Below are 25019 nucleotides of genomic sequence, written 5' to 3'. Positions count from 1 at the left end.
AGTCTTAGGATAAGGGATAGCAAATTTAAAACAGAGTTGAGAAACTACTTCTCCCAAAGGAGTCGGTAGAATATGCTACTCCAAAATGTGGTGGATGCTGGGACAGTGAGTAAATTTAAAGAGCAGTTAGAAAGATTTTTAATTCTAATGCATTGAAGGGTTATGGGGAGAAGACAGGAAAATAAGTGTGGGGAGAATATCATCCATGATTGAATGGTGGAGCAGATTCGGGCTACATGGCCTAATTCTACTCCTATGTCTTATGTACTTATGAATCATTTACCAACTCACTGTGAGGCAAGGTCACAGATGATTTCTGCTACAGGAAACTAAGATGAGGTGGTATACCAAAGAACACTAATGAGGATATACATCAAGATGCTGGCTGAATTGGCTACCCTGCCTGAGAGCTTCCTGCTACTGTCAAGAGGCCTGGTGGAGTCCAACTCTGACCTGGCAGGGCAGTGATTTCCCTCTGAGCAGCCTCTGTTACACCTCCCTGTCATGATTCAAACCCAAAGGTATTGACACTGCTGCCCCCAGACCTGGTACAGACTTTGTATGAACAGGTCATTTGATCCTCTATCCTCTCTGCAAGGATGCAACAAGACTCCCTAGCAAATCCAGGAACTCACCACAGCACTTCTACATACAAGCACTTTGCAACACGATCTATTCTTCAAATTCACCTTACCTGCAAATTGTGGACCTGACTTTAAACAATGCTGATGCTGGCCCACTCTTGCAGCTGAATACTTGACCTTTGGTGAGTGTTATACACGTTGATTGAATGGACCAGCTTGGTCCAAATTAGGACAATAGACGTCACATTATTCAGTTGAACTATCTGACATCGTAAGTTCTGATCCCGTGATGTTTGATGGCCGCAGGTGATGCCTGTGCAAGAGCCCCCATTTTAAAATGATGCATTGCATGAGAATCAGCTGGTAGTATGCAGCCCTATCAGGGTGGTCACGGTTAGCTGAACCTGAATTTCACCAAGGTTGTTGATTAATTGGCAATAATTTATGTGCTCCTGTTGGATGTGCTTTTCAGCAGGAGGGCATGAGGGTTTGAGAAAAATGTCACTTAGAAAGGATAGCCATTTATTTTCCAAATTAACTTTTCTTTACACTGTTATCAAATGATTCAATATTTTCTTTCAGCTTTTTTTACTTGGGGCTACCACAATGGTTGATCAACCATCTGCTCCTGTCAATCACCCATTCCTCTTCCAATCCCACTGTGTTTTATATTTTGCTCTTCTCCTTCCTGGCAGGCAGAACTCCATCATTCACCTGACCACATTTCTTCTCTTTCCCTCTTTACAACAGATAACCATACCATTTAAATCTCTTCTCGGTTACTTTCCTCAATGCTACCACAATCTTCACTGACTCACTAATTTTGACATTTCTCATTGCTGCACAAATCCATCTCAGAATAGGCTGCAATTCTCCCATCCATGCCCACCACTTACCTGGTGGATCTGGCCAGGAGACGCGCGTCTGTGGCCTTGAATGGAGATTTGCGCATGCGTGGGGAATGCATGTGCATCTCCCAGAGCCGGCGAGCAGTCACCGGTCAAACCATGTTGGAAACCGGCAGGAAGGCAGATAAGTAATTTAAATCTTTTTTAATCTATTTTAAATATGTAGCCGAATCTCCCATCCCACCAGGAGTACTTCATTCCGGCAGGATTCAGACTAGCTCCCTATGTTTGGGGAACAAGTGGGAGACCCTGCCGGAATGAAGGAGGGGCCTCAGGGGCTCAGGAGGCAGAGGGATGGTGCCACTGGGCATGGGCATCCTGGGAGTGCCAGCCTGTGCCCCCAGCACTGCCCCATCAGGCAGTGCCAGTGGAGCAGGGCCTAGGTGCGATTGGTAGGAGATCCTGCTGCCACTCTGCATGGCGATCAGTCTGGAATGGAGAGAAGGCAGCGATTGTGGGGATGGGGGGGGGGCGGGGTTGGTCTGACGGGGTGTCAGCAGGGGTGAGGGGAATCACCACTGCTGGGAGGTGGGCTGTACATCAGGGTGCTCTGGGATGGGGAGACTGGTCAGGGCTGGCCCGGGAATTGTTGTGGGGGCCACGATCGGGCCTTGGGGGGTGGGGGGGCTGGAGGGGCAGCATTGCAGGTGTCCCGGGCTGGCCAGTGATCAGACTGGCTGCAAATGGGAGTTTGACAGTTTAGAGCCATGGTGCATGCGTGGAGTTCCAGAACTGTCAAACTCTGGCACAGATAGACCCCCTCACCCCAAGGATTTTAATGGGATTCATGACTTGGACCTCTTCAGTGCACAGACTGCGGAGAGACTGAACCTTCAGAACAGTTGCAATCTAGAACAGCTTTCCCACTAATTCAACACTTTTGGGAGAATCGCCTCCTACATCTCATTAGTATCTAGTCATTGTTCCTCTTTTCTTGATGTTGTCCAAGTTTGTGCATTATATGAGGCCAGTCTCATAACTGCCTCATAGATTCTTTCTTTCAGTTTCTGCAATACTTTTCTGTCACATAACTATCCATAGGATCTATGGAATCCATATAGCGTAAAAGGAGGCCATTCAACCCATCATGTCTTCACCGACTCTCCAAAAGAGCATCTTATCAGAACGCAATGGAGTAGCTGGACACCATAGCAAAGGTTCTTCCAAAAAAATTCTAAATGTCGAATTTGCATGAAAACTGGAGTAAATCACTCTAAAGAGCTGTAAGCGGGGCCTATTCCCACTGGAGAGGCTGGTACATAGCACTGAGCGGGCCACTGTGCACGCGTCGATGTATCAGCGCTGATTCTGCACATGCACAGTGACCCCTATCTGCCGGCTTCTTGATTGCTGGCCAGTCCTGCCATCCCCACATCGTTGGCCGTGCGACACCCTCATCCCCCCCCCAACCACCACCACCACCCCACCTCCCCCCAACCACCACCCCATCCCCCCACCCCCTCCACCCCCCCACCCCCCCAACCACCCCCCCTCCCCCAAACCACCCCCCACCACCACCACCCCCCTCCATCACCCGCCCCTCCACCACCCCCACCACCTCCACACCCCCCCTCCACACCCCCACCCCCCTCCACCCAACCAACACCCCACCACCCCATCCACCCCCAACCACCACCCCACCCCCCCAACCACCACCCCACCCCCCCCAACCACCACCCCACTCCCCCCTCCACCCCCACACCCCAACCACTACCCCACCCCCCCTCCAACCCCCCCTCCACCTCCCTCCACCCCACCCCCACCCCCCCACTTCCCCCCACCCCCCACTTTCCCCCCACCCCACCCCCCGACCCTCCCCACATCCCCCCACCCCACGCCCCCACCCTCCCCCCACGCCATCTCACCCCCACCCCACACCCTCCCCCCACCCTCCCGCCACCCCCACACCCTCCCGCCACCCCCCACCCTCCTCCCACCACCCCTCCCCCCACCTCCCCTCCCCCCAACCACCATCTCCACCTTCCCCACCTCCCCGCCACCCTCCCACCCCCCCAACCACCACCCCCACCCTCCCACCCCCCCAACCACCACCCCCCCAACCACCACCCCCACCCCCCCACCCCCCCCAACCACCACCCCCACCCCCCCAACCACCACCCCCACCCCCCCACCCCCACCCCCCTCAACCACCACCCCACCCCCCCACCCCCCTCAACCACCACCCCACTTCCCCTCCCCCCTCAACCACCACCCCACCTCCCCTCCCCCCGACCACCACCCCACATCCCCTCCCCCCGACCACCACCCCACCTCCCCTCCCCCCAACCACCACCCTACCTCCGCCCCACCCCCCCAACCACCACCCCACCTCCCCCACCCACCCCTCCCCACCTCCCCCCCAACCACCACCCAACCCAACCCACCCCACCCCCCCACCACCACCCAAAAAAAGCTAAATGCAAGCTTAGTATTTATTGTAGCTTCTTGCAATCATGTATTTCTCGCGTTCTTAATATTTCAAGTTCAGGCAACTGAAATGCCATGTCCAATCTATGGAAAAATGGAATAGGGCATGCAAATGCTTTTAATAAACTATCAATTTTGCAATTTAGGTAATGATTACAAGACAGGACAAGGTAGTTACTGTCTTTGGGAGTGACAGCACTATAGTGGAACATGCCGACGGAACCAGGATTACAACCTGCTTTAAGGATACCCCAAACTCAGATTGTGAGGTGCAATATGAAGCCGGTAAGAAAATGGGAAAGCTAACTTTCATCATTCTCTCAATTTCCCAGAAATTCCTTTTGTACCTTGATCCAACATTGATATGTTATCTTGTCGAAATAAATATACATTTCTGCTATATTGTAGTATTTCCAGTCCAATTGCTCAGGTTTGTGATAGTGTAGCATTCATTTTAAATGGAAAAACTGACATTATTCAGCTTACCCTTGTGGACCTGTGTTCTTCGTATTTACTTGGAAACCCAAGGGCTATATTTTTCTATGTTCTCTAAAACAAAAAAATCTTTAAGTAGTGCATAAATGATAAAGTTGGAGATTCGTTCATAGTACATGCCATATTAGGCAATTTGTTTTGCACAAAATTATAAATTAATTCACAAAAGGTCAATAAATGCAAATATTAATGACTCAGAGTTTGCACACGTTGTCAGTTAGACTACGTGCATGTTTAGGTTTTAAATGACCTTGGCAAATTACAGGACAAACTGCCTGTGCTGAAGTTTTCTGTGTTGGTATGTTGCAAATCATAATGTCAGCTTCAATTCAGGATTGGGAGCCTGGAAGTGGTCTTCCCAGAGTGGCCAATTAAGTTGTTTCGGGACGGTTGTCAGGTTCCGGTCTTCGGAGCTGTCCATGGGAAGAGCCATCAGCCTCCTTCACAGTGTGAAAGGGGTAAGCAGCAGAAGAAGTAATGAAGCCATGGAGGCATCTTCAGTAAGAGGCCAGTGGCTGTCATTGCAGCAAAAGCTACCTGAATAGAGACACCATTCTCCATGAAGAGGCTGGAATGATGTACCTTCTGCTTTGGAAGATTTGACTCCTTTGAGTCATTGCCAGCAACTTATTTGAAAGGCCTCTCATGCATCGCAGCTTAGACTTCCTGCTGTGATGTCACTTCCACTTCATTTCAGGATTCCTTACACAGTAAAGAGCCCCAAATGCGATTGCAAAAAAATTTCAAAAGAAGTTTTATTTCTGTCATGTGGGTAAGCCTCTGCTAGGTATACACGTCCAGGAAAAGTGCACAGAGGCAAGAACAAGTTGAGCAGCCAGTCTGAAGTCAGTCGATAAGATTTTAGAATTACATCTCCCCTCACCTACTCTCCAACACCCACTCTGCCCACCTCCCCACCCGTCCCACCCCACACCCACACAATGCCAACTCTGCAGGCTTGGAAAACTTAGCTCCCTGTCTCTTCAACCAGTGAGATTAAATGATTGAGAAACAAACATGAAAGACTGAGAGGGAATTAGAGTGAAGGAATTCAATGTCAAATCAGGTACAGAAAGAAGACGAAAAAAGACTGGGTTATCGGAGTGGGATAAGGGATAGGAAGGAATTGAATGAAAATGTTAAGTTTAAATATTGGCATTTTTAACAAATTGCAACCTGTAATAATGAGATTCCTTACTTAGTTGTTCATTTTCTGTCATGAAAGGTTGATAGCTGTTAATAATGATCATATCATGGGAAGGACACTTACAATGTTAATTACTATACTTTCTGTTCATTTTTAATCGGCAATTAATACGCAAACACAGCAACTTCATGAAATGGGGAGGTTAAAGCTGAAATTCTGTTTTTACTAAGCTAAAGGCAGAATAACAGTAATGAATCACCAACTTGTAATGACTTGCAATTCACAAAGTATCTTTACCTCAACACAAGTTGCTGGTTGATTTGCACATGAATAATGGTGGGCATCATTCAAGGACCATTACTTATTCAGCAAATTTTGGATAATACTTTTTGCAGGCAACTTGCTTCTGAAATTAAGCTGAAATTCTCAGTTTATGGCAGAATAAATTCCAAGGCTGATTTTAACTGTGATGAATCAGATGGGTGAGGAGAGGGATGGGCAGCAAAACACTCATGAGATTACTATCATGGGGCCTAGGCAATTTAAAATCTTCGGTTTCATTTTACTGATGGATGCCCGACCAATCGCAAAGGGAATCTGGCAGTTTGATCACGGGTAATGCACAATTTCTGACATAGCTCATGAGACATATTTAAATTGGGGATGCATGTTTTAAATGAACAATGCATACGTTGTTCATTTATGTGCTGTTGACAGTATTCTTGCTACTGCAATGACTAGAATATCTTCCCCCTGTTGTGATATCTGCTTGGAAATCTTAGTGGACAAAGTCAGGGGAGGGAAAAAGCAACTATTCCCCATGTAAGCAACCCTATTAGCACAATGAAAACATAAAATACTGCAGATGATGGAAACCTGAAATAAAAACAAAACAATGCTGGAAATACCATTAGGTCACACAACATCAATGGAGAGAAACACGAGTAAACGTTTCAGGTTAATGCCCTTACATCAGAATGGACACCAGCAGCACAATGTAATGTACCTGTATCTAGGTCTTGTATTTACTGCAGAAAGAGGTTCAATGATCTCAGAGAAGAGCATCAAGGATAAGTTCAGTTCACAAGACAATGAAAGATACAGGAGAAATTCAGTGGGATTCCCAGAAAAATGGATCGGGATTGGGTTGGAGCTCAGAAATCCCACCGCTCTCAAAATCCATACAGCAAAGGATAGTACCCCTCCTGTAAGTGGAGAAGGTAGTCAAGAATGCATACAGCATGCCTGTCTTCATCAGCCAGGGCACTAAGTTTAAAAATTGACAAGTTATGTTGCAGCTTTATAGAACCTTAGTTAGGCCGCACTTAGAATAGAATGTTCAATTCTGGTCACCACGTTACCTACCAGAAGAATGTGGAGGCTTTGGAGAGGGTACAGAAAACATTTACCAGAATGTTGCTTGATATGGAGGACATTAGCTGTGAGGAGAGATTGGAGAAACTTGATTTGTTCGCACTGGAACAATGGAGGTTGAGGGACGACCTGGTAGAAGTCTACAAGATTATGAGGGGCATGGATAGAGTTGATAGCCAGAAGCTTTTTCCCAGAGTGGAAGACTCAATTATTAGAGGACATAGGTTTAAGGTGCGAGGGGAAAGGTTTAAAGGAAATGTTCGAGGCAAGTTTTTACACAGAGGGTGATGGGTGCCTGGAATTTGCTGCCAGGCAATGTAATGGAAGCAAATACAATAGTGGCTTTTAAGGGGTATCTGGACAAATACGTGAATAGCATGGGAATAGAGAGATATGATCCCCGGAAGGGTAGAAGTTTTAGTTAAGTCAGGCAACATGGTCGATGCAGATTAGGAGTGCCAAAGTGCCTGATCCTGAGCATTTTCTTTGTTCTTGTTATTATAATTTCTAATGTTTAGATAATGAGAACTTATGTAAAATTTGGATGTTGATAATTAAACAGAAGCTTAACAAAAGTTTTTAAGTGGTGCGTTTTGTTCACAGAGAAAAACCCACATAATGTGACTAGGCATGTTAAATTCGTAAAGATAGAGTGTGTGGGATTTGCTACTGTTATAATGAACTGGGAAGACTACACGTTTAGTACAGTGTTTGGGAACGGTACAACAATTATCGCCAAACCACATGGGATGTACCAGGTAATACAGCAATTATATTAATGTTTCTTTTATTAGTATGAACACTTAACCAAGGGAAAAATTCTACTCAGTCATGCAGCTTGTTTTAGTTCCATTTGAGTGCCCCTGAAAGCTTGTTGTTTCTGAAAAGGATAGATAATGGTAATGTACACAATTATAGGAATGCTTTACATAATTTATTCAGTTCACAGGCAGCACGGTGGCAGTGGTTAGCACTGCTGCCTCACAGTGCCATGGACCTGCGTTCGATTCCTGGTTTGGGCCACTGTCCCTGTAGAGTTTGCATTCTCTCTGTGTCTGCGTGGGCTTCCTCTGGGTTTCTTCCCACAGTCCTGAGAAGTGCAAGTTAGGTGGATTGGCTATGCTAACTTGCCCCTTAGTGTCAGGGGGAACTAGCTAGGGTTAATGGGGATAAGGCCTGGGTGGGATTGTGGTTGGTGCAGACTCGATGGGCCGAATGGCCTCCTTCTGTATCGTAGAGTTTTATGATTCAAGTTTATTCTGTCTTTACTTACAAGAGTAAGTGATTAGGACACATTTGAATTATTTCTCAACTCTTCAAAAGAAGACTAATGAATGCATTGGAGTTAATCTTGAAATTTCAGGATCGTTAGGATGATACCACAATGGCTGCTCTTAGGGCTGCGTTTAGAGTAAAATCTTACCTTTATGCATGCAGATTGTCATTTGCTATGTGTGCAATAATGTAAGTCTAACAGGAAAAAGATTAGATAAACAGGCTGTGGCCTACAACTTCATTGGCACGACACTGTTTATATAGGCATAAAACGGCATCCAATGTTGTGGGTGTTGTGTATTCACATTCCGCACTGGAAGTGCACCACCTGCAATATTGATAAAGGCGTTTTGCATAAGCATATGCAAATTGAAAATCTAATTCATGGTTTTAGACCCCTTTTGGAAATGCTTCACGACTGACTGCAACATGCATCATGCATGCTTCTCCCAGTTTTCTCAGGCTCATGACAGTCAAAAGGTTTTCCTGAAAGGCAAGTTGTAACATTTTACTTACCTTATTGAGGTGCTCTGAAGAGCACGGCGAACCCAAATCCATTCCTTTCTTACTCCAAAAACCAAATTCAAAATCCAATTGAATCCAATTCATGGTCCCCACAAGAGACACAAACAAGATTCAGGCTGACAAAATAAGGCATTGCGCTCGTTTTTGGGCTTGATCTGTCGTTTGGTCTTAGCCAAAAGATATTTTTAGTCTTCTAAGGAACTTGGCAGCCAAATCAACAGTCTTGAAGTCTTTTGGCGCTGGAGGACTCCTCTGGGTTCCACATTAAAATTGGAATTGGTCACAATCTTGCTCCTACAAGTCAGCAAGCTGCCTCTGGAGCCACATTTAGTACCCATAATACAACAGTAACAAACAAAGACACTCGGCAAACTTTCCTTGATCCTGCCACTGACTTTATTAGGTGCGTGCAGCCTTTTTAGGCCTGCATTTCAATCATATTGCTATGTAATGCTTAAGTATATCACAGTATCAGACATGATTCTGATAGCAGAGAAAAAAATAACACTGCCACAATTCGGAGGATGCAAATTTTGATTTTCTTTTTTCAAAATATACTTTTTGAGGGTTTTTATACTTAATGGTCTCTGAAAAGTTCTCCAAGTATTCAATGCATCAGTTAATTTTTTATTTCTCATTTAATCAGTTGGAGTATTGATACCCTTTTATTGACTATAGCTAAATTTGGTTATGGATGTAAATTGGTACTCTTTGGATTGGGTAAAACAAAGTTCCTCGTAGGTCAGGGATATTTAAACACTGTAATCCCTGCCAATTTTACTTCTATCTGCTGTTTGCATTTCAGATTTTCCCAGCAAGTTTTGGATGTCTTTTAATTGATCGTGATGGCTGTGCTGTGTACACATCAGGAACAAATGATACTATCCTAGCACGCCCAATTATCAGCGATATGGAACTGCTACCCGGTGCCTACTTTATGAGAAATACTTCACAGGTCATTTGTGAGGTCATGGATCCTGAAGAAAATCATTTCAAGGTCTAGCAGGGTTCAATTCTTTTTGTGTTATTGTCCCCCTATTTGTCCTGGTATTATTCCACCTACACCCAACATGAAAAGTCAATATTGGCATCCAGTCCAGCTGATGATACAGATTGAAATCCTTATAAAGGAATGAAAGAGACAAAATGAATAAAATGATTATGGAGGTAGAAATATAGTTAATTACAGTGAAACACGATTGAAGAGTGACAGCCTTTATCTAGCCTTGCATATTACCATGACAATGTTGCATTTTCTGATATTTGCCCAGGTTAGATTTAAAGGTAGACAAGGAGCAGAATTTAATGGGCTCCTGCCGATTGGTTTGCTGGCAGGAGAGCCCATGAAATTCCCTGGGTGCCCTTGCTGTTGCTTTCTTGCCAATCTGAACTGTCCGCAATTTTAAAGAGGGAGTGAGTGGCCTAGGTTGGTTCATCTGACCTTAAATGGCTTAAGGACCACTTACTGCATGGCCTCCGTTATAAGGCTGGCGAGAGGAGGTCAGTGATAGGATGGAAGCCCATCAAGTCACCCTACTTAGGCCTTGGGTAGGCAAAGCCGTGGGGAGGAGGAGACCCTCAACCACTGGTCCCCTTTCCTAATTTAGCTGATGGCATTGCTAGGACTTACAGAGCTTTGGCCAATCAGGTTGACTGGCAGCTCTGAGGTAAAACTTCCTCCTGGATGAACATAATATAAGAACATAAGAAATAGAAGCAGGAGTAGGCCATCTAGCCTTCGAGCCTGCCCCGCCATTCAGTAAGATCATGGCTGATCTGAAGTGGATCAGCTCCACTCTCCCGCTTTCTCCCCATAACCCTTAACTCCCCTGTCTATCAGAAACCTATCTACCCGTGACTTAAATATATTTAGCGAGGTAGCCTCCACCACTTCAATGGGCAGAGAATTCCAGAGATTCACCACCCTTTGAGTGAAGAAGTTCCTCCTCAACCCTGTTCTAAACTGCCCCCCGCCTCTTATCTTGAGGCTGTGCCCTCTAGTCCTGCTGTCCTTTCTGAACGGGAAGAATCTCTCCACCTGTACCCTATCCATCCCCTTCATTATCTTATACGTCTCTATAAGATCCCGCCTCATCCTTCTAAACTACAGACCCAGTCTATTTAGTCTCTCTTCATAGTCCAACGCCCTCATCTCCGGTATCAGACTAGTGAACCTCCTCTGCACTCCCTCCAAGGCCAATATATCCTTGCGCAAATGCGGTGACCAAAACTGCACACAGTACTCTGGCTGCGGCCTCACCAGTACCCTGTTGCAGCAAGACGTCCCTGCTTTTATATTCTATCCCCCTCGCTATAAAGACCGGCATCCCATTCACCTTCTTGATCACCTGCTGCACCTGCAGACTGGGTTTTTGCAACTCATGCACAAGGACCCCCAGGTCCCTCTGCACCGTAGCATGCTGCAGCTTTTCGCCTTTTAAATAATAATCCCTCCTACTATTATTTCTGCCAAAGTGGATAACCTCACACTTGCTAACATTATAGTCCATCTGCCAAGTCCTCGCTCACTCGCTCAGCCTATCCAGATCTCTCTGCAGACTTTCCACACCCTCCACGCAATTTGCTTTTCCACATCTTTGTGTCATCAGCAAATTTCGTCACCCTACACTCAGCCCCCTCCTCCAGATCATCTATATAAATGGTAAACAGTTGAGGCCCCAGCACCGATCCCTGTGGCACTCCACTAGTCACCAACTGCAACCAGAATAGCACCCATGAGGGGCAGATATACTGCCTCTAGCCAATTAACGGCTCTCAGAGCGTTAAATGGCTGAGGCGACTTGTTGGGCGGTGAGAGAGAACCACCACTTCTCAATAAATTCTGCCCACTGTCATCTTATGGAACCATGTTGCTGACAGTAAGCCTTGCCCACTTTTAATATATTTCAGAAAATCAAGCATTCACTGTCCACTGTGTTCAATCAATGGTTGGAAAATCGTAGGGAATGGACATTGAAATTTCAAATATGTGCTGCCAGCAGCTGAGACAGCACAGATTCAAAATTACACTGACAATATAATCCAGTTCCTCCTTTCACTGAAGACACACAGGCATGAATTCCAGGTAGCTGAAGATGTCAATTTATTCATTTGCTTTTTCTGTAACAATGATATGAGGTTTTTTAACCCCAAAACATTATCTTGCATTTCTATTGTTCTCATCACATGCCGAAGGGTATTGGGGCTGGAACTTGAGGCAGGCTGGCGGGGGTGGGTGTTGAGGCTGGCCCAAACATGATCGGGGGGCTAGCGATATGGCCGTGAGGGAGGTTGTATGACCGATGATGCAGGGGTAGTATGTCCGGCAATGCAGGGGCCGTGGAGCTGGTCAGCGATCAGCAGGCGGGCCTACTACGCATATGTAGATCTCAGTACTGACAGATCAGCACATGTGCAGCAACCCACTCAGTGCTATGCTGCTGGCTTCTTCAGTCGGAATAGGCCCACCCACTGATTTTTGGACTAATTTACACTAGTGCACTCTGCAGGGTCCAGAAGATTCTTTTTGAAATTCCAGTTTTTACACAAATTCAACACTTTCAATTTTTTTGGGAGAATCACCCCCATTGTATTGGAAAGAAAACAAACATTAGATATTGAATAGGCAGAAAATGGGGAGAAAAAGACTAGAAAAAATAGCTTGGTTGAGGAGAAGGTTTTGAAGCGGTCTTCCAAAGCAGGGAAAGAGTAACGATAAGGGAAACTAGACAGGGATTCAAAGTGCCAAGGTGAATGAGCAGATACCAGTAAGTGAAAGGAACAGCTTGAAGTTTCAAAATAAATGAAGATGTATGGCTAGATAAAGCAGGAGAAGAACACAAAGTTTACCATTGACCAGAAAATTAATTGGACGAGCCATATTAATACTGTGGCAACAAAAGCAAATCAGAAGCTTGGAAACCTGTCGTGAGTAACTCATTTCCTGACTCCCAAAAACCTGTCCACAATCTACAAGGCACATGCTGGGAATAATCTCCACTTGCCTGGAGGAGTACAGGTCCAACATAACTCAGTTAGCTTGACACCATCCAGGACAAAGTAGCCCACTTGATTGGCACCCCATCCATAAACCTTCACTCCCTCCACCATTGTCATACAGTGGCAACACTTCCTACCATCTACAAGATACACTGCAGGAATTCACTATGGCTCCTCAGGAACCACCTCACAAACCGCTGGCCGCTACCATTGAGATGATACCTAGGAACACCAACATCTGGAAGTTCCCCTCCATAAGATCATTAAACATAGGAGCAGAATTAGGCCACTCAGCCCATTGAGTCTGCTCTGCCATTCAGGCCTGGCTGATACTTTTCTCAACCCCATTCTCCTGTCTTTCCCCCATAACGCCTGATTCTCTTATTAATTAAGAACCTATCTACCTCTGTCTTAAAGACACTCAATGACTTGGCCTCCACAGCCTTCTGCGGCAAAGAATTCTACAGATTCTCCATTCTCCGGCTGAAGAAATTCTTCATCTCTGTTTTGAAGGACCATTCCTTTAGTCTGTGTTGTGCCCTCTGATTCTAGTTTTTCCTACTTGGGGAAACACCCTCTCCTTGTCCACTCTTTCCAGGCCTCGCAGTATCCTGGAAGTTTCAATAAGATTCCCCCTGATCAACGTGTACAGACACAGAGTCCTCAATCGTTCTTCATACAACAAGCTCTTCATTCCAGGGATCATTCTTGTGAACCTCCTCTGGATCCTTTCCAAGGGCAGCACATTCTTCCTTAGATATGGGGCCCAAAACTGCTCACAATACTCCAAATGGAGAAGTACATCTGCGCTCTTGTATTCTAGCCCCCTCAACATGAATGCTAACATTGCATTTGTCTTTCTAACTGCCAACTGAACCTGTACATTAACCTTAAGAGGATCTTGAACAAGGACTCCCAAGTCCCTTTATGCTTCTGATTTCCTAAGCATTTTCTCACTTAGAAAATAGTCTGTGCCACCATTCCTCCTTTCAAAGTGCAATACCTCACACTTTTCCACATTGTATTCCATCTGCCATTTCTTTGCCCATTCTCCTAACTTATCCAAGTCCTTCTGTAGCCCCCTGCTTCCTCAATACTACCTGTCCCTCTACCTGTCCCTCTTTCAGTCACCAGTGGAGTGCCCCAGGGATCTGTTCTAGGACCCTTGCTGTTTGTCATTTTCATAAATGACCTGGATGAGGAAGTGGAAGGATGGGTAAGTAAGTTCGCTGATGACACAAAGGTCGGTGGTGTTGTGGATGGTCTGGAAGGATGGCAAAAGTTGCAGCAGGACATAAATAGGATGCAGGACTGGGCAGAGAAGTGGCAGATGGACTTCAACGCGGATAAATGCGTAGTCGTCCATTTTGGCAGAACCAACAGGATGAATGAGTACACTATCAAGGGCAGAAGTCTTGGTAGTGTTGAGGAGCAGAAGGATCTTGGGGTCCGGGTCCACAGGACTCTTAAATTGGCCTCGCAGGTGGAAGAGGTGGTCAAGAAGGCGTATGGTGTACTGGCCTTCATAAATTGAGGGATTGAGTTTAGGAGTCGGGAGGTAATGCTGCAACTTTATAAGACCCTTGTCAGGCCTCATTTGGAGTACTGTGCGCAGTTCTGGTCGCCTCACTATAGGAAAGACGTAGAAGCTATTGAAAGGGTACAGAGGAGATTTACAAGGATGTTGCCTGGACTGGGAGGCATGCCTTATGAAGTTAGGTTGAGGGAACTGGGTCTCTTTTCCCGGGAGAGACGTAGGTTGAGAGGCGACCTGATAGAGGTTTATAAAATGTTGAGAGGAATAGATAGGGTGGATTCTCAGAGGCTATTTCCCCGGGTTGAAATGGTCGCTACGAGAGGACACAGGTTTAAGGTGCGGGGAGGAAAGTACAGAAGTGATGTTAGGGGTAAGTTTTTCACTCAGAGGGTGGTGAGTGAATGGAATCGGCTGCCGTCAGTGGTGGTGGAGGCGAACTCGCTGGGGTCTTTTAAAAGACTTCTGGATGAGTATATGGGGTTTTATGGGATTGGGGGTTATAGATAGGTGTTGATGTGATCGGCGCAACTCGTGGGCCGAAGGGCCTGTTTGTGCTGTAGTGTTCTATGTTCTATGTTCTATATCTTTGTATCATCTGCAAACTTAGCAACAGTGCCTTCAGTTCTTTCTTCCAAATCATTAATGTATATTGTGAAAAGTTGTGTTCCCAGCACCAACCCCTGAGGCACACTATTTGTCACCGGCTGCTATCCTGAAAAAAAACCCTTTATCCCCACACTCTGCCCTCTGCCAGTCAGCCAATCCTCTACCCATGCTAGGATCTTACTTTTCATACCATGGGGGCTTAGCTTATTTAACAGTCTCCTATGCGGCACCTTGTCAAAGGTCTTTTGGAAATCTAAATAAATCATGTCCACTGGGTCTCCTTTATCTAACTTCCCTGTTACCTCCTCAAAGAACTCTAACAGATTTGTCAGACATGACCTTCCCTTGACAAAGCCGTGCTGACTCAGTCCTACTTTATCATACACTTCCAAGTACTCTGCAATCTCATCTTTAATGATGGACTCTAAAATCTTTCCAGTGTCCGAAGTCAGGCTAACCTGCTGATAATTTCCCATCTGCTGCCTCCCTCCCTTCTTAAACAGCGGTGTTACATTAGTTACTCTACAGTGCTTTGGGATTTTCCCTGCCTCCAATGATTGCCAAGCCACTCATTATCCTGACTTGGAAATATATCAATTTCCTTTACAATCATTGGGTCAAAATCTTGGAATTCCTTACCAAAGAGCACAGTGAATGTACCTACACCTCACAAACTGCAGCAGCTCACAACATGAACTGTAGTGTTTCAGGAAGGTGACCAACAATAGCCTCCTCAACGAAAACTAAGAATGGGCAATAGAGATCTTACTAGTGATACCCTTATCTCAAGCACATGAAAAATAGGAAAACGGGAAGTTTGTGATGATATTAAAATTATATTGGCAGGAGCTTAGACCAGGGTGGAAATAGGTAATGTTACAACTAGTGGAATTAATATCCACTCAGCAATGAAGCTAAACAGCACACCAACGGTCCACATATTTCACAGTCTGAAAGGCGTCAACTTATCTGACTCCATATCTGACTCCGGTGCAGAGGGACCTCGGGGTCCTTGTGCATGAGTCGCAAAAACCCAGCTTGCAGGTGCAGCAGGTGGTCAGGAAGGCGAATGGGATGCTGGCTTTCATCGCGAGGGGGATTGAATATAAAAGTAGGGAGGTCTTGCTGCGGCTGTATAGGGCATTGGTGAGGCCGCAGCTGGAGTACTGTGTGCAGTTTTGGGCGCCGTACTTACGCAAGGATATTTTGGCCTTGGAGGGAGTGCAGAGGAGGTTTACTAGGCTGATGCCGGAGTTGAGGGGGTTGAGCTATGAGGAGAGGCTGAATAAATTAGGCTTGTACTCGTTAGAGTTTAGAAGAATGAGGGGAGATCTCATTGAGACGTATAAGATGATGAATGGGATGGATAGGATAGAGGTGGAGAGACTCTTCCCGCTCAGAAAGGATAGTAGGACTAGGGGGCACAGCCTCAAGATAAAGGGGGGGGGCGGTTTAGAACGGAGTTGAGGAGGAATTTCTTCACTCAAAGGGTGGTGAATCTCTGGAATTCTCTGCCCGTTGAAGTGGTGGAGGCTACCTCGCTAAATATTTTTAAGACGCGGGTTGATGGGTTTTTGATAAGAGAGGGGATTAAGGGTTATGGGGAGAGGGCGGGAATGTGGAACTGAGCCAAGACAGATCAGCCATGATCTTATTGAATGGCGGGGCAGGCTCGAAGGGCTAGTTGGCCTACTCCTGCTCCTATTTCTTATGTCAACTTATCTGACTGGAGTCAAGGCTAGAGATACAAGTATTTGAAGGATAGGTTAAATATTGTTATCAAAAAGCAGAGCAAAATTTTGGCTCCTCCAGATCTAGTTATCAATCAGAGTGGAATATTGAATTGAGAGCTTGTATTTATAGCACACTTTTAATATAAACAACATCACAAAGAGATATGATAAATTACAGACACAGAACCAAGGAATGAATAGCAGCCACTACTCTAACTTTTGTTTGGCCTGTATCTCTCAAGAGTGAGATTTCCACCCTCTGGAAGCCTTAATCATATAAGCATGATGAATGAACAGAACTTACTTCAGGATAGAGAAAATTCAATTAGTTTAAGAGAGAAATTCAATTAGTCTTTTTAAAGATCAGTAACAAGTACAAATGTGTCCATACTGGAACTTTACAAGGATGTTTCAAGTTTTGTTTATTGTTACATACTAGGTTATGGTGGATGGGAATACATTTGTTTTCAGTCACGATGGCAATCAAGAGCCCATCACTTACAAAAAACATGCACCAAGGTTAGTTATTAATTTACAATTATTCACAAAAATTAAGAAATCAGCCAGTGCTTGTTAGAGCTGATCCAATGATTCTAAGTGGGGTGGAAGGTGGGAAGGGTGATGTGCAACCTACCAGCCATCATGGCAAGTTTCCATGCCAGATTGTCCCCTTTCAGCTCACTAACTATGCATGAGCACATTGTACATCCTATCTCATGGCAGAACGGACTGCGATTCACCCTCCCTGCTGTTACCTTATCGGCTCATATTTTTGGGCACCATTTTCAAACCGCAGCCATGCATACATTAGTCTCTGCAGCCCAGAACTTGTCATGCCGAATAGTAAAATGGCACCTAAGAGAACAAAGCTAGCTCTGAAGTTTAGCAACACCATACTGGTGCCATTCCTCCAGGCAGTGGAGGACTGGTGAGACATAGCTTTCTCTGAGATGGAAGCCAGAGATCCTCCAATCTCACTGTGCCAGCTCAGGAGCAAGTTACCAGTGCAGTCAATGATAATGCACCCCAGAGGAGAAACACTTTCCAGTGCTGGAAGAGGACAAATGATCTCATCAAGCATTTGCAAGGTTACAGTCCACCAGGATCTTGCGCATTACCAGAACAAAGGATATCACCACTGATTCTCTCACTTTGACCACAAAATTTTCGTGCCTTGCCACTTCCTGTTCTGTTCACATTCTCACCCCTTACAGAGGTCCATTCAGCACCCACAGAAGCTACTTTGGCGTTCATCCTGCTTATAGTCTATCTGTATGTCTTTGTGCAAAGGAAGATTGTGCAGAACAACAAAGAGAAATCCCGGATTAAAGATGGGATACCTGAGCTTAGGCCATTCTCAAGAAATGAGGAGCAGGTGGTAGAGTTGGCAACAAGAACTGGGACCATGCCAGTGCTGAGAGTGATGTTGGCATCTCTGATATACTGCCTTTGCTGTGTGAATGGGATTTACACTTCAATAATATTGAAATTGAATGTGTGACTGTGCTGTTGTAATAGTTCATGCCAGTTTATTACTGACCATTACACGACTAACACTTCCGGAATAATAGAAACAGAAAATGCGAGGTACTCAAAGGGTCTAGCAGCATCTATGGAAAGAGATACAGTTGCTTCCAGGCCTGCCAAATATTTCCAGCTTTTTTTTGTTGTTATTTTAGATTTCCAGCATTCAAGACATTTTGCTTCTGTAGCAGCTTTAGGTACTGTGCTTCAAGTGCCCATTAGTATATTTATATATGACGCAACATTGCTTTGTTTTACCTGACAGGTTTTTTGTTCTGCATGCCGATGGCTCAGGGACTGAACTACTTCGATCCAGCGAAGTGGAAGACTACCTGTATCAAGCATACTCAAATTCAGCCACTGCAGTTCTGAAGGAACAACTGCCAGAACTTCCAGGTCAGGAAGCTGGGACATAGGCTGGATGGCCTATGAGGATTGATATGAAACAGATTACAATAACAAAATAGCACAATCTTCAGTAATATTATAGTAATTTTGGCTGCAACATCTTTTATGCTTTGATTTCTCCTTCCCTGCATGGAGGAGATGCCTCTACAGGTTTCTATTGATTTATGAATTTTGTTCTTACTACAGTATAATTTTATACTTTTTTATATTCATGACGATTTTTATTCCCATTTTATTGTCTTCCCGCCACTATAGACTTCACCCTGTTAATTAAACATTTCATTACTCTTGACTAATTTAAAGTAACTTCGTGACTTTCACGCCCTCAATGTTAAGGAACAGAACTTGTGTTAAGTGGGGAGGCGTAGTGGAATGAGAATTCTAGGAGACAGCTCCTGCACATATGATGATCAGCCATTTTCATGGTGGCGGATTAAGAGTTGTGTTGTTGGTCTACCCTAAAAGACAGGACTCTAATACCTAAACCAAGTTCACACAATGCAGTTGGGTGTCTGATTTAAATTTACCAGCAATGTCAACAACTATCAGTAATATGAAGCTGACAAGAGCCACTTAAAGTAGATAAGTTCTTTTTAGAGCATGTCTTATGGGCCAAGAGAAACAGTTGGGCTCTCAAGTAATTGTTCTGCTGTGATGAACTACCCTCCTCCCAGCACCCCATCCCCAGCATGTAATCTTGAACTGCCTTCTGCCCCTTCAATTCATCAATTGCCAGTTCAGTCTCTCCCATTCCTGACCTTCAGTCTCTCCTGTCCTAAGTACTGTGTATTACCAGCCACAGAGACTGCAGAACTTTGATCTAGTTCATTGGTTGTGGGACTGTTTGGATCATTTAGCTCTGTTTATTGCTGTTTCACTGTTTTTAACATACACGTGTTTTAGCTTCAATGGATTGGCACCTCATTTCTAGGGATGCTGGTACTGTTCCTGCCATGATCTCCTACATTCTTCATGAATCAGAGTGGTGGTAATAGAAATATGAGTAGTATGCCAGACAATAGCAGGTTGTGGTTGAATAAAATTCTGCTACTGTTGGTGGCCCACAGTGCATAACGTATGCCCAGTTTTGAGATGTTAGATCAGTCTATACTCATATGACTCAGCACCTGCAGCTTTGTGGAGTACACAATTCCAAAGATTCACAACCCACTGAGTGGGAGTTCCAAATGATGAACCCCTTACTCAGTAACTATTGCTAATTCTAGACTTCATAGACAAGAGAAACATCTTAATAACACCTACCTATCAAGCTCTTTAAAAAGTTACCTATCAATTAGATCACCCCTTATCCTTCTAAATTTCAGGGAATATAGTTCTAGAATAATTAGCCTTTGCTGAGACAATATCTTCATTTCTAGGAGTCAGTCTGGTGAACTTCATTGCACCAAAGCAAGTGTATCTTTCCTTGGGTAATTATACATAATTAGCAGGCCTAAGTGGGGTGGCACAGTGGTTAGCACTGATGCTTCACAGTGCCAGGGACCTGGGTTCGATTCCCAGTTGGCTCATTGTCGGAGTGGAGTTTACACCATCCTTCCTGTGTCTGCGTGAGTTTCCTCCAGGTGCCCTCCGATTTCCTCCCACAGTCCAAAAATGTTAGATGGATTGGCCATTCTAAATTGCCCCTTAGTGTGAGGGGGACTAGCTAGGGTAAATGCATAGGGTTATGGGGATAAGGCTCAGGTAGGATTGTGGTCAGTGCAGACTCAATGGGCTGAATGGCCTCTTTCTACACTGTAGGATTCTATGATTCTATGAAATACGATTTCTTTACTCCCATTATTTAAAAATATTTTGCTTTTCTATTGCTCCAACAAAGGTGGATAATTTCACACTTTCATATCCAAGACGCCACTGGAGCATGATGACTTCCCAGCATTATCTCTAATTCTATCTTTTACTCTTGTTCTATGCTTTTAAAACTCTAACTCTTTAAAACTCTGTAACCTTTCTTTACACCCTAGCTATGACCGTAACATTACACTGCAACGTCTCCGTTCCTTCTCGATGTACGATATGCTAATAAATATAACAATAATAAATCAAATTAAATCAAATTCCTCACCTCATATTCCATCAGTAATGTTCTTACCCACTCACGATCTGCCTGTATTCTTTTGCAACATATTCTTATCATTTTCATAACAACTAACTTTCTCACCAACCTTTGAATCGTTGGCAAACATAGATGCAATTACATTTGGAAATAAATAGCTAAGATCATCATGCTTTTATGATAAATGGAAAATGAGGGGAGAATATAATTTTAAAGCAAAAACAATTACATTCTAGTATTCGCAGACTAATTTAATGTTATGTAGAGTTTTGCATTTAAGGTATTTAAATAATACACTTTGATTCTTTTTTTAAGCTTTTTCCATATTTACTCCAAACAGGTGTCTTGGGTATCACTTTCCTCCAGCCATCCACCGAAGACATTGGATCACGCTGGTTAATAAAAAAGGAAGTAGCTAATATCATGCCCCGCAACCTTCGATCGAGAAAATGGGATACATTTCCTCAAGTAGAGGTACCTCTAATGCTTCAAAGGAATATATTAATTGAAGGCAGGAGAAGGGTGGGTTTTGTTTGTCATTCTTGTTCAGTATCCCGAATTACAGGGTTATTCATACTTCAGTATTTAAAAAACTTCAGACTTGTATTGATATTTGTTTTTGCCATGTCCTATATGCCCCTTTCTTTACATATCTTTCAATTTCCTTGCTGACTTGTGTATGGATGGAACTATTGTGAACAATCAATATATTGATAATGATATAAGTTAACATGTAAAAACTGATTTCACAGATGGCTTAATGGTTAAATGCATTGCAGAATTTGAAACACAAGTTTGTATGTTGAGTTTGTGCTGTATGAGTTCAGTTCCAATTTTTTGCTAGGTTAATGGATCCCAGCCATGGCGGATCTCAGCCAATGCAATGATGGGCTCAGCAAGCAAAGGCGTCTTCATTCCTCATTATCATTAAAAAACTGTTGCTGCAAATGTAACACTTGTTCTAGCTCAAACATGAGCACTGGCCTTTTGGGTAAGGTATTCTCGGGCTGGCAGCATCTGTGAAATTATGCCAGAATGAGAGTTACTAGGAATCATTTTTACTCCTGGTTGTGAAAAGAGAGTCACACACATCTGGCCTGTCAGGGCACAGCAGCAGGGTTTTCAGCCAACTTTAAGTCAAGCTTCATTAGCATTCCCCTTGCTGAATTCTCTTTCAAAGAAGTTGGCTGTTAAAATTGAGCAACTTGGAGGTTGCTCCTGAGGCCAAAGATCCAAGGCATTTATGTTGGAAGGCTCATAGAGGGGAATAAGAGTTGGTGAAGGAGGAAGCCCTCAGGCAGGGGAGATGTAAGGTTTCCTTCTGGGTCCCAAACGAAAGTTCCTGGATCACATCAAATCCGTTTCTTACACTCTGCTGTTAGGACCAGGATCCAAGCCCAGAAATTTAAAATTGTAGCCTGCTAAATTGGAATGGGCAAGTCCCCCGCTCCATTTTATTTGCTCCATTTTTCTATAGTTTCTGGCGGGGAGGACAGTTCCAATCAGCCTCATTATTTTCTGCAGAGGTGGAAAGCTTGCGACTAAAAGATATCCTGACCTGAATGCAAAAACCACTTGATTCCTTTGTGAAGTTTTTACTCTCCTAATGTGGACTTTTTCTTAACATTTTAAAAGCTGCAGTAAAAATTTTTACTCTAAACTTGATAACTAATAGCTGCCGTCATGCTAACTGTAAAAGTTACACATATAGAAATCTTTACTTGACTGAGGCTTGTCTGATCCAAAAAAATTGATTTCCCTTTCTGTTTCCAGCACAAGAAACCAGGCCCTCCTGTTGGCACACATCCTATGGATCTGCACATGGAACAAGTGGACACTTCACCTCCTCCTGTCGTAAAGTGTCCTTCTGTCCTAGAAGTCCGTCAGCTCTTTCAGTATGAGCCTATAAACACAGAAATGCGGCAACGGTTGCAGAATTGTCTTAAGGTTTTTCTTTTTAACTTCTTTCAAGATATGAGAATCTTGATACAGAACAAAATAATTCATTTAATGGTCTGGCCAATTTTTATTTTAAATTGATACTACTAGAGCTCAAAATGCATGTGTGGCGACAAGAGATTTCGGTTATCTTTCCCAATGTTGTCATGTCATAATAACATTTATTGCCAGGTTTTGGATAATTTAAGACTATTGTCATAAGAGCCATAATAAAGAAGTTAGAAGTTGCTTGAAGAAAAATTGTTAGATTATCGAGTCATAGAGGATTACAGCATGAAAACAGGCTCTTCAGCCCAACTTGTCCAAGGCGCCAAGTTTTTATCACTGAGCAATTCCCAATTGCCCACATTTGGCCCCTATCCCTCTATGTCCATCTTACCCACGTAACTGTCTAAATGCTTTTTAAAAGATAAAATTTTACTCACCTCTACTACTGCTGCTGGCAACTCATTCCAGACACTCACCACCCTCTGAATGAAAAGATTGCCCCTCTGGACCCTTTTGTATCTCTCTCCTCTCACTTTGAATCTATGCCCTCTAGTTTTAGACTCTCTTACCTTTGGGAAAATGGAATGCCTACCAGACATTATGGTGGTAACAAAATCAACAAAAACTTTAAAAGAGAACTTGATAAATATTTTGTAAAATATCATCTTAAAAGATATGGAGAAGGCTTGCCTTTGTCTGCCCACCCCATGTCCTCACTTTGCAAACCTCCCCAGTTGAACTTCAGACCTTTGTCATGGTGGCTGCATGAGTCCTGCTGTACAATGCTGTCCAGAAAGACACTATCTGATACTATGTGGAACTAAGGGGAAGGAGATCCTGTACTCCCCAACACCATGTACTGCTCAAAATTGGTAACACAGGAGGATCCCTCGGTCCAGCAGCATGGTGCTGTCCATAAAGATCAGCTTGGCATGGAGATGGAGGCAGGAACCGGCCTGACCTGGCAGGCAGAAATATGGCACATAAGGAGCAGTGGAGCACAATGGCAGCTAGACTTTGCATGTTGCCCCGTTGTGTGCACCAGCCTTTATCAATCGGGTTGGACATGATGCAATTTCCCATTGGCTTGACACAAGATTCGAAGGCAATTGTCTTAATGAGCAATCATGAGGTGTAAATGAAGTTAAATAGCATTCCACCACCTGCCAGCAGGAAGACTGGCCCACCATTATGTGATTTGAAACGGGACTTTGTGCTTACAGCTTTCAGACTTTTTGGCTCCCATCGGATTCCCTGTGTCTGCCTGCCATCAACCCATCCTCAGGTGGGTTGGAAGAATTCTGCCCTGAGGGAGTGCTTACCACTAGAGATGCTGTATTTTCAAAGAAGAACATAAAAATAATCAACTGGGTTTCCCTTTGTTCGCACCCTCCACCTCCTGGAAGGGCAGAGGGGCTGTGTTGGTGGGGCCAGAAGATCTCCCAGGCAGGAACCATTGGAAAATCCCACATTCTGCTTCCACCATCTCAGTTCCAAAGACTCATCACCTTCTGATCGGAAAACAATTCACCTATCTCCCTTTAAATGGGCGACCCCCAAAATATTAAAAAGTGGTGCCTATTTCCACTTTCTTTCACAAGATGAAACATTCTCTCTTCTTTGTCTCTTCATTCACCTTGTTATGACCCTTCAGGATCTTTTATGTTTCAATCAAGTCACTTCTTACTCTTCTAAACTGCAGCAGATACAAGTCTAGCCCGTTCAACATTTCCTCACAAGACAACTCACCCATGCTAGTCTGGAAAACCTTCTCTGAACTGTTTCCAATGTATTTGCATCCTTCCTTAAATAATAAGACCAATTTTGTACACAGTACTCCAAATGTGAACTCACTAGTGCCCTGTACAACTGAAGCATAACCTTCCTAACTTTTATATTCAATTCCCCCACAATAAGCAAAAACACTCTATTAGCTTCCCTAATTACTTGTTTTATCTGCATATTAGCCTTTTGTGAGTCATGCACCAGGATACCCAGATTCCTTTGCAACCAAGAGCTCTGCAATCTCTCACCTTTTAAATAATAGGCTTTTTTATTCTTCCTGCCAAAATGGGCAATTTCACATTTTCCTATGTTATACTCCATTTTCCAGATTTGTTTCTACTCACTTAACCTATCTATATCTCTTTGTAACCTCTTTATGTCCTCTTCACAAGTTAGTTTCCTGCCCATCTTTGTGTCATCAGCAAATTTAGCAAACCATCCTTTCAGTTCCTTCCTCCAAGTCACTTCTATAAATTGTAAGAAGTTGAGGCCCAGCACTGATCTCTGTGCAGATCAGTTGTTGCATCTTGCCAACCTGAAAAAGACCCATGGGGATATGGTAGCACAGTGCTTTTGTCCAGAGGCCCAGGGTAATGCTGTAGAGGCCTGGATTCAAATCTCACCATGACAGATGATGGAACTTAAAATTCAATAAAACATCTGGATTT

At 44.1% G+C, this 25019-nt stretch overlaps 1 protein-coding gene across 1 annotated transcript in view; it reads left to right on the top strand.

Annotated features, from left to right (window-relative positions):
- LOC145353527 (sperm-associated antigen 17-like) overlaps positions 1-25019 on the top strand; it is a 194436-nt gene that overhangs the window by 97043 nt on the left and 72374 nt on the right. The window contains exons 31-37 of the mRNA XM_080204336.1: positions 4066-4204; positions 7539-7693; positions 9541-9732; positions 17050-17129; positions 18400-18530; positions 20960-21093; positions 22393-22566. Of these exons, the coding sequence (XP_080060462.1) occupies positions 4066-4204; positions 7539-7693; positions 9541-9732; positions 17050-17129; positions 18400-18530; positions 20960-21093; positions 22393-22566 (1005 nt within the window). The remainder of the gene's footprint in view (positions 1-4065; positions 4205-7538; positions 7694-9540; positions 9733-17049; positions 17130-18399; positions 18531-20959; positions 21094-22392; positions 22567-25019) is intronic.

This window comes from Carcharhinus amblyrhynchos, chromosome 15, assembly GCF_965287045.1.
Source record: "Carcharhinus amblyrhynchos chromosome 15, sCarAmb.v2.hapA, whole genome shotgun sequence".
NCBI lineage: Eukaryota > Metazoa > Chordata > Chondrichthyes > Carcharhiniformes > Carcharhinidae > Carcharhinus > Carcharhinus amblyrhynchos.
Note: the sequence above shows the minus strand (reverse complement) of the source record. Positions and strands in the feature narration are given on the sequence as shown.